This window comes from Nothobranchius furzeri, chromosome 5, assembly GCF_043380555.1.
Source record: "Nothobranchius furzeri strain GRZ-AD chromosome 5, NfurGRZ-RIMD1, whole genome shotgun sequence".
Classification (NCBI taxonomy): domain Eukaryota; kingdom Metazoa; phylum Chordata; class Actinopteri; order Cyprinodontiformes; family Nothobranchiidae; genus Nothobranchius; species Nothobranchius furzeri.
In genome coordinates this window covers 74,315,845-74,326,471 of record NC_091745.1, presented here as the reverse complement: position 1 = coordinate 74,326,471, position 10,627 = coordinate 74,315,845, and the positions used below count along the sequence as shown (strand labels likewise).

General features: G+C 42.8%; 2 protein-coding genes across 6 annotated transcripts in view; one reads left to right on the top strand and one right to left on the bottom strand.

Moving 5' to 3' along the window:
- The window catches only part of cldc1 (C-type lectin domain containing 1), a 182,627-nt gene that overhangs the window by 112,067 nt on the left and 59,933 nt on the right, over positions 1-10,627 (top strand). The window lies entirely within an intron of this gene.
- Positions 263-9,630, bottom strand: znf384b (zinc finger protein 384 b). Of its 5 annotated transcripts, XM_054741065.2 has the most exons (11): positions 9,466-9,630; positions 7,735-7,802; positions 7,414-7,642; positions 6,970-7,083; positions 5,960-6,114; positions 5,786-5,877; positions 5,064-5,288; positions 1,506-1,673; positions 1,300-1,378; positions 1,013-1,171; positions 263-868 (listed from the first exon to the last, which is right to left on the bottom strand). In XM_054741065.2, exons 2-11 carry the CDS (start codon positions 7,795-7,797, stop codon positions 479-481), a joined length of 1,674 nt encoding a protein of 557 aa, XP_054597040.2. In that variant the 5' UTR covers positions 7,798-7,802; positions 9,466-9,630; the 3' UTR covers positions 263-478. The 5 variants fall into 5 exon arrangements, with proteins under 5 accessions (XP_054597040.2, XP_054597037.2, XP_054597042.2 ...); XM_054741062.2 differs by having other exon boundaries at positions 263-1,171; XM_054741067.2 differs by lacking the exon at positions 5,064-5,288.

Sequence of the window (10,627 nt, the reverse complement as noted above, 5' to 3'; positions counted from 1 at the left end):
ACTGGTATAAAAACTGGAAGTCTGTATGAAAGTATAAAAATTTACTTTTACATATGACTGCCAATTGTAATCAAACAAAACAGCGAAAGATTGCTATAGTCAAAACGTAATTATACGGAAGAGCAGGAGGTGGTAACAGTAAAAAGAACTGTCTTTAAGACATGTCCTATCATAAAACCATCACTGTGATGGACTGGTATATACTTTATTGTAGCCTTTACATACATTTTCAAGTCATATGTACCAGCTCAGCAACAGGAAAACAAACCAAGCAAAAAGAAAAACCTACTAAATTCTCTTCAGTAAACTGAGCAGCATATGATTTGCCCGTCTGCCTCAAATCATAATCCAGGCACAGTCATGTTTTCCTAAGTTTTAGTACATTTTAAGTATTGCTTTAAATCTCTCCAGCCTCCATTTATCTTGAATGGATTTTAAGTCTCCCACATTTCCTCCAGACGCTCTTCTGTAGCCACCTCTAAGAGTTGAGGTGCTCTACTTGAATCGTGGATGTGGAGACAGTGAGAAAAAGGTCTTTGTGGGAAGTAAGATCAGCCACAGTGACTGGTTTGTAATGGATGTCCCCGGCAGACACGGTCTTAAACTGATGCAGGTCGAACGGACAGGGCGTGGTTTCTGTCTGGGGGTAGCTGCTCTGGTTCTGTCCCTGCTGGCCTCCCCCTGCTGCTCCGCTCCCAGCTCTCCCGGGCCGACTTGATCCTCCATCTGCGCTTCCTACCCGGCCTTGAGCTTCAGCCTGGCCCTGGGCCTGGCTTTGGCTCCGCTGTGCTGGCTGTGCTGCCATGACAGCAGGCGCAGTCAACTGGTCTGGGTTGTGTTTCTCCATGTGTTTCACCAGATACGTCTCCTGAGATGAGGGGAGGATAGGTAGAGGGGAAACAGTGGTCACATGACTACACGGTGTAAAGTAGCGGCCAGGCGTCTGATGCCAGTGCTGCGACTCATAGTGTTTCATGTAGAAATGCTCTTCAGAAATGGACATTTGTCTTACTGAAGTATAAGTGCGGCTGCAAAGACTACACGAGTAGATCCGAGCGTGTTTGACCGTGTGTGTGGACATGTGCACCTCCAGGCTCGCCGAGTCTATGTATCCTTTATTGCAGTTGGGGCACTTGTAGGGTTTGTCTTTGTTGTGTTGACGTCGATGAGACTGAAAGGAGAAATCATTAATGGGGAAAAAGAACATACGCACACAAGCTTAAAACGTGATACGGAACATTCGGTGACGGTAAGAACGCGTTACACGTAAAAAAGTGAACCGATTTAGATTTTTTTCACCTGTAAATTTGAGAGTTGCGTGAAGGATTTCTCGCAGCCCGGTTGGGTGCACTTGTACGGCCGATCTCCCGTGTGAATTCTGAATTAAAAATAATAATAAAAATTAAAACACTACCACACACACACACACACACACCTATGTCCACAGACTCCTGTGACCTTAATGGAGACCAAACTTGACCGAAGAGGACGAGCAGTGGACGTACCTGCTGTGCTGCTGAAGGTGACTGAGCTGTCTGAAGCACTTCTCGCAGTACACACAAGAGTAGGGCTTCACGCCCGTGTGGATGCGGGTATGCTGAGCCAGGTAGCTTGAGTTAGCAAACGACTTCGTACAATGCGGGCACTTGTGAGGCTTTGACTCCGTGTGGCTCCTACAGAGGACAGAAGAGAGGGCGAGGAGGAATTAAAAACATAACCTTAAAACTAAATGGAGAAAAAATTATATTATTTTTCTTAATTTACCCAAAACGTTCCTCAAGAAAAAGCTATTAAAGCAACACTAAACTGTTTTTTTTTTCACTTTAACCAATTGCTCTAAAAGGGTTCAGCGATTGTGTTAGAAACTATCAACTTCACATGGGAGAGCCCTCTGCTGTCCAGAAACAGCACTTAAAAGTTTTGAGGAGCGGGTAGGTGCCCTAGGAGGCACTCTTTACCTGCTCAGTGGATGTTAGCTATTTGTGCTAGTAGCTAATAACAGGCTAGCAGTTAGCTTTGTCAGTTCGCCAACTGTCAATAAAAACACAAGAAGACGACAAAAAAAGAAATTTACATTTTTGTTGGCATCATGGTGGACCCTGGAATTAAAAGTCAGATAATTATGTATTTGAAGGTTAAGCAAAGAGTTAAAACCAGAGTAAGAATGGGCACAACCTAGACTAGTTTGAGAGAGCTGAAGGAGGCTGTGAAATCACGGACTGATGGTGACCTGGCTTTGTTGCTATTGGACTTGTAAGCAATAATATTTTTTATCCAACAGTGTGAATCTTTTGAATTCGTGGCTTATTTAGTGCAACTTAGCTCAGGTTAGTGTTAGCTCGTTATTAGCGCTAGATACAGCAGGCTGCTGCAGTGTTGTTTATGACAGCCATAACTCAGTTTTCAACCAGTGGCAGGGAGTAGCTGGAAACTGTTTAGTGTCACTTTAAACGAGATTTTAACACTTTCAGCTATTGTTTTCAAACTGATTTCAGTGGTTGACCCATAAAATTGAGCAGCTTCACATTGGACAGCACTCTGTCACCCTCTGCTGACCAAAAACCAAGTGTAACAGTTTTGTGGTTCAGATAGGAACACTAGTGGGAGGTCTCTGTTTTACGGCAATAGCTGTTAACTAGTCGATAGCTAATATAACAGCTATCAGTTAGCTTTGCCTACTGTCAATAAAAAGCACAAGAAGAAGAAGAGCACCATGCGGGACAGACGGGCTCTTCAGAGGGTTATACGATCAGCTGAGCGCACCATCCGCTCCGAGCTCCCTGACCTGCACTCAATCTACAGCAGGCGGTGCTGGACCAAGGCCAGGAAGATCGTGAAGGACCTCAGCCATCCAAATAACAGACTTTTCTCTCTGTTGAGGTCAGGGAAGCGATTCCGCTCCCTGAAGACCAACACAGAGAGGCTGAGAAGGAGTTTCTTCCCGCAGGCGATTCGATCTTTAAATCACACCACCACATAGTAAGTGCCCACACATATGGTTCTCACACACACCGAACAGTCTGGACTTTGCTTAAGCACAGTTGCACTACAAAGTCACTAAAATGTGGTTTGCACAACTCTGGACATTATCTATATATTTTTTTCATTTCCATTTAATACTTGTTCAGCTGCTGTTTTGTACAGATATTTTTATTTCTTCATACAGTCTTATACATTTACATACTGTGTATTTTGTTGTACAGTTACTTTATTCTCAACTTCAACTTATATATATTTTATCTTATTCCTTCCCAGCTAAATTTACCTTTTATTCTAATTTGTATTGTATTGTGTATTTTGTTGTAAAGCTATTCTATTATTCAACTTTAATTCAGATATTTTTACCTTACTCTTTCCCAGTTAAATTGACCCTTCTTTCTAATTCGTGGTGTACAGTTATTTTATTTTCTAGCTATACAACATCATTATGGACCTCACTTACATCTGCACTGTTTAAAAATGGACTCCACAATTATCGACTTCTGTACTATTGAGGTTCTTTTTAAAATGTTTTTTCTAATTTTTATTCACCCTGTGTCTTATTTTTAGCTGTTATTTTTGTTGTATTTGCTTTTTATATTTTATCTGTGTTCGACATGTTTGTATAACGCCGGTTTAATTAACCAACATTTTTACTGTACAGCGCCTTGTTTGGTTGTAATGCATTGTGAATGCGCTTTGTAAATAAAATTGGATTGGATTTTCAACCCTTAGGTCACGAGCAGTTGTGTAAGGCATTTCACTGCATTTCGTACTGTGTATGACTGTGTATGTGACAAATAAAAATTGAATTTGATTTGAAGAGGACTTTTTCTTTATTTGTTGACTTCATAGTGGAGCCTGGAAGTGAAAGTATGAGAGAGTAATAATGTCTTTGGATATGAAGCAAAGAGCTAAAACCAGAGTGACCATTAGCACATTCTACACTAGTTGAAGCTAAAGGAGGCTACAAAATCACAAACTGATGATGACCTGGCTTTGTTGCTACCGGACTTGTTGGTAATACTATTTTTTTGTCCAACAGTGTGAATTTCTTTTTATTGGTGGCTTATTTTAGTATCAATTGGCTCGTGTTAGCATTAGCTCGTTATTAGCGTTAGCTACAGCAGGCTGCGGCAGGGTTGTTATTCAATAGTTGTAATTCTGCTGTAAACCAGTAGGAGGGAGAAGCATTCTCTTTTTGTGGATTTGTTTAAAGATGCAAGAGAAAGGAGTACTCTTATCAATTAAACATATTGATGGCATTAAATTAAAATGTAAAAACATTTTCAGAACAGATGAAAAAAACTCAGTTTGACAATTTTCTATTTAGTATAGTGTTAAAATGATGCGCAACTCAGTAATTTTCCCTTTAAAGCATTTGATATCAACCAAAATCTTTTGGAAACAAAAAAAAAATAATAATTCACAAATGCAAACAGCTCAACTCAATCGGATACAAAAACTCTGAAAATCTGACCAAAACAGACAAAAGCAAAGCGCGGCATTGTAGTAAAATATTTCTATCTCAGTCAGAAGGTCAAGCAAAACCAACAAAAAAATGCAATATGTTACTGAAAAGAGAGGAATAAGCCGCTATATATGATGTTTCTAACATTTGAACGTGTGCGTCTATAAATGGAGCGGTGTCGGGGAGAGAAAATGAGCGGAGATGCAGAGAATACAAAACATGCAAAAGCGTGTGAAGAGGAAAATCAGGATGCAAAGAGAATGCAGGAAAGCAAGAAGCACAAAGAAAAATAACAGATGAAGAAAGAAAAATGAGGAAAAGATTCTCACTCAGTTAACTGAACAAAACTACACTTTAATGTGCTTTCTGATTATGGGTTGAATATGAACTTTTAGAGGCTAAATGAAAGGTCTAATCTGAACTCTGAGCAGGTTGCTGGATGGAACATGCAGAATGTAAAAAGCAATCGTGCTCTTCTCCACTAAGAGGTGAGAAAACAGGAGTTTGGGCTCCTAAAATGGGACGTGGCAGAACAAGCTGAGAGGACAGCGAGTATAGTGCGGGCTAATAATGGAGGAAGAGACGGGTCGGTGGGGTGGGGGGACTGCAGTACCGTGTGTGCTGCTGTAAGTGACTGAGCTGCCTGAAAGATTTCTGGCAGTAGGAGCAGGTGTAAGGCTTGGCCCCACTGTGGATGCGGATGTGCTGGGCCAGGTAGCTCGAGTTGGCGAACGACTTGGCGCAGTGAGGACACTTGTGAGGTTTGGCCTCTGTGTGCGACTTGGAGTGGATCTGCATGTCAGACTTACTGAAGAAGGTCGCAGCGCACATCCGGCACCTACGGGCGGAGAGAAACAGAAATGGGAGGGCGGGATGGAGGAACAAGAAAAGGGAAACGTACACAGAAAATAATTAAAAAAAAAAAAAAAGGCAGGGAAGAAAAAATGTGAGAGGCAAGAAGAAGGAAGTGATCGGTAAGAGAAGCGTCATATGGGAGATTAAAAATAAATAAGAAAAAAAGATGAAATTAAACAAAACGTTCGACACATTCAGACAACACGGAGAGATAAAAAGGGGAAGTTTAGTGAAAACTGACAAGAGTGCAGATCATTTAGAAAGGGGAAGAACGTGCTGCATTTAAACAAATGATGGTAAAGGAGCAGGTGATGTTCAGAGGGTGCAGACTGACTACGAAGCAGTGATGCATCATCGATCAAACGTCGGCCACAAAGCAGCCACATCATGCAGGAGACTGTTACAGAAGGTGTGTAGCAGCAGTGATTATTCCAGCCAGAGGGAGCGTACGCAGCAGGGGGCGGGGCTTTTAAACCATACCTGTAAGTCTTAGTGGTGTCTTTGGGGCCGTGGTCTTCCTCTTCATTCGACAGCTCATAAGGTTCTCCAGTGTGACGCTGCAATGATGTAACCTACCCACCCCCCCAAAAGCAAAGTCATCATCAGTTTACTGCATCCCCCCCCCCCCCCCCCTTCCTGTAGTTACTGCTCTACCTGTCCACCAGGTGTCAGCTGTGTCAGTATTATCGTCTCACTTCCTGGTCCACCTACAGGTCCGACCCTGGACACCATTGTCGTCTTCCTCTTTCGCCCTCGTTTGGAGGGCGTTGGCATGACGACCACATGGGATGACCCATCTCCTTTTTTGTCTGGAACAAGATTGGAAATTAAAAAGTTTGTGAACGTCGACGATTATACGGATTGTGGATTTTATTTAGGTATACCAAAGACTCCTTGTATATTTTTTTCCCACAAGCTTAAAACTCAATTGCAAAAACCAAAAAAACAACACTTTTTAAAGAAAGTAGAAAGAAACCTTGTTTATTAGAAACACAACCACATGTCAACCCATAAAACAAGTCAATAACTGAAATAAAAGCCAACTTCCCATTTTCTTGTTTTCTTTAAAGAGCAAGTCACCCCCCAAATCAACTTTTTTTTGCTGATAAACTAAATAAACGAGTGTCTAATCGTGCTGCAGACACGTGTCGTCAATAATTTGGCACTTCAGTGCATCTTAGTTAAAATTTTAATATTCTGCCTAAAACTGGCAGTGTTGTGCCGTTGTCAGGTAAAAACTCTGCACTGTATTTTAATTTAAATCTGCCACTGCTATTGGCTAAGAAGTATGCTATGATGTAAACTGGTACATTATGATGTCACAATGCTGTCGTGAGCCTGAGTGTGTGTGTGTATTTGTTAGCGGCTCCGCTCTCTCGGTCTGCCAGGCAACAGCATTTGTTGCCTTTTTCAAACATGAAGTGGGAGTGGAGTTAGACTCTGGTAGGGGGTGTCTTGCTCTTTAAAGTTTGATGCTTAGATTTTCTCTCACAAACCTTTTCCCGAGGCTCAAACCCTGAACTAAACTGTTAAAATACGTAAAATCCTAAAGAAATGCCCCGTTTTCATTCACATACCGATTAGAGTTGATGCATTTGAGAAAAACGCTATGCAAGTCATAATTTTTATTAATGCGTTACATTAGGTATGCATGAACGTTTCACCTGGAGACTGGAGCGCTGAAACAATCATGGTCGTTGCTGGATGACCGGAGACAAACGACTGAGAGGAAGTGGGAGACACCAGCGTTCCCTGAGGAGTGGTAATTACCAGACCAGCTGCACGGAGAGCAACAGAGATGGAGAGAATTTGTCTGCTACGCAAAAAACAAACAAACAAACAAAAAAACATCTAATTTTGTTTAAAAAATTCATCAGCAAATGCATATTTCATGCTGAATGTGGAAGTATTGAAACAGCATTACAAAGAGGGTCTGCTAACAACGCAGACACAGATGTTCTCTTTGCCCTAAAGCCGCCCCGTTGGCAACATTTGTTCTCACCAGCTAAATCATTGAAACGCTCTGCTGTTGAGAGCCAGGGGCAAACTTCGGCGACGCTCTCCTCTGAAACCAGTAGCGGTTGTTGAGTCCACAAAACAGTGAATACCTGCCGCCATGATGCTCGTGGAGGAAACGGGCAACACCGTGATGTTCTGGGCGCCGTGAGAGGAGTGGACGTGTGACGTGCTACTGGGCGGCCCGCCTCCATCTGCCTTTGCTCCGGGAGTCGGGATGGTGAGAAGCGCCGTTTGGTAGTGGGACGCTGAGGAGGGGGGGAATGAAGCGTTCTTCTCCTGCTGCTCTTTCACTTTGTTCAGGAACATGGCATTCTCGATCTGTCGGGGGGGGGGGGGGGGGGGGGGGGGGGTAGGAGACGTAGTTTATACGTGCTCGACTAGGAGAAGCGATGACTTGCATCCAGTCGTACCTGTCCTGGCATGGTCGGCACGGGAGCCCAGAAATATGACGAGTTAAAATGAGAGTCCTCCATCGTTTCTAGAAAGAAGAAAAATGCAAGAACAAGATTTACAGAACTGCCAAACGAGACGAGAACAGTTAGACGGGACCCCGATGTTTTACTCGAATCAGTGCATCTCCTGTATTTTACAACCACGCGATCATCCAGGACCGAGTTCGTTCCAACCTTTCCTTCTCGGTCTGCTGGCTGTGATAAGTGTAAGCCTCCAGCCTGACGTTTATTTAACACACAGAAAGGGGAACTAATCCCTCACAACCTTCATGGCATGCCGTCTCTGATCATATCACAAAAAAGTATTAAGAGTGGAAATCACTTTCCTTCTTTTTCTGCTTTTGATGAAAGCTTTCTCCCCAGATAACCTGATCTCTTTGAGGTCTGGAATAACCTCGGCAGACAGCGCGGGACCATCTTGCACTTAAATGACAGAAAAGCGAGACTCGCGCTTCCCCAAATATACGAACCCCAATGATCTGTTTTTATGTGACCTAAACTCACTTGTTCTGTTATTAGTATTAATAATGGCTGAGATCAACCACAGCAGGACCCTGAAACTGAAGCAAAAATTACTTTAAGGCATCCGTCCACACACTTCTAGTGACATAAAAATGTCTTCATCCTCACTGGGGTCGCAGGAGCTGGTGTCTTGCTCCAGGGCGAGAGGCAGGGGGCATGCTGGACAGGTCTCACACTTACTCACACCTTGGTACAATTTAGGGTCTCCAATCAACCTGATGTGCATGCACTTGGGTCCGCAGGATGAAGCCGGAGTACTCGAAGAAAATCCATACACGCACGGGGAGAACACGAAACTCCACGCAGGTGGGATTTGAACCAGCGACCTTCTTGCTGCAGGGCAACAATGCTACCAACTGCACCACCATGCAGCCCTTTCCTGTAATAAACCAGTAAGAACAAGGTGGGAACTGCATTGGTGAGCAAAACCGTTAATGTGGTGGTGGTCGGGGGGACAGGTGACATCTGTCAGTAAGCCCTAGGGCAGCTGTGGTTACGCTGTAGCTCATCACCACCTGTTTGTGCATGGGTGAATGACTGAATGTGTTGTAAAGCACTGGGGGGGGGGGGGGGGTCTAGGACCCTAGAAGGCACTACATCAAATACAGGTCATTTACCATAAATAAAAGTAAAAATGACAGATAATAAAGATGTTCTTACACAAAACAGCAGCTTCACTTGATCTCTACGTTATGTTTGGCTTCTAGAAGGTAAAATATAAACATCCAGATGTGTTTTTAATTAACCAGTGGCCTCTTGCATTCTCTCAGAAACGTTACTGAGCCACTAAAACACGCATCGGACCCTCTCTTATCTCAAACTTGGATTTAAAAGAACACAAACTTTTATATAATGATGCGTTTTAAATATAGTGCGTGGTTAAATCTACCGTAGATCAACCGCAGGGCTGCGTTTCATGTTGTGATCAGGCCTGTGCTGCAGACTAACATGCGGGGAGCTGAGTGTCAGTGCTGCTCTCGTGTCTGAAAGGAAAAAAATAACAAGCGAAGAAAAAAAACCGAAGGACAAAAAAACTGAAGCGGAGAAAAAAACACAGGAGACCATCCTCACAGACTTCCGGCAGTGGGGACGGTAGGAGAGGCCGCGGCGGAGGAGTCGTTTCTGTGATAAATTATAAGCGACAGCGTGGAGAACAGTGGCGTTTACCGGTACCGGAGACTCAATCCTCTTCTCCGGAGTTCCCAACGGTCCAAAAAAGCCGAATCCGGGGTCGAACACTGGTGAAATTCCCGTAGATCTACCAAGTTTCCCCCTCTCTCTTTTTTATTTTTTTCTTCCTCTGATTAGCCAGTAGCTTCAGCCAGAGCTCCACTTCCTCCTGACAGACAAAAGGAGTATGTGTTCTGACGTCACTTCCGGTATCGTATGCCTCCAAAAAGCTGAAAAAGCGACACGTCTGGTCTCCCGTCCCGCAGTGGTGATTTTTGTGAATTTGATCGTTTTTAAAGCAGTTTAGCTCGTTTTATTTTTGCAGCATTTGAACTTCTGAGATGATGCCTTCATGTTGTGTTGGAAATTTCAGTGCCCGGTCAGCACAATACAAGAGTCAGTCAGTACACAGTTGAAAACGAGTTTTGTCTTTTGTTGTTTTGCTCATCTTGTTTAAGACGGGAAAAGAAGTCTAAAAAGCTGTTTAAAAAGTAAAAAAAAAAAAAGTTGCAGAATTATTTTTTGTTTGTATTTTATTTGCAGGATTATGCTCTGGGGATTACATTTTTGGATGTTTGGAAAACATTTGTCAAATAAAACAAATTTTCCTGTATTAGACAAACAATTAAATAACGGATTTATTTGATTTTCATATTTAAAAAAACTGTTTTTATATTTGTGTCCTAATGCATGTTTACACATGTTTAATATACTTTTTGGCCTTTTTATATTGTTACTGTTTAACTCTTAATGTGTAATGCTGCTGCTACACTACAATTTCCCAGCCTGTGATCAATAAAGTCCATCCATCTATACATACATACAAGTGTGCAGTGCCTACATGCAATCTGAATTACTTACAAATTATTTTCACCAGCTGTCTCTCATTAAACAGTGAATTTCCTTCAACAGACTCCTGTTAATCTCTCCTGGGGCTGGGAAAAGCTCCCCTGAGCAACAGCCAATCGAATTTGGTTGCTAGGGAGAACTACAGAAATTTTGGCCAATGCGCATAACTGAATGTAATATCTCAGGGGCGCTGGCTGATAGGGAGCCTACGCCCATCTACCTCTGGACCATGGGTCCCCTAACACATGTCTATGTCTCTTACTGCCAAAATAAACAAATGGGAGTCAATGGGCTGATTAGATATTTTCTC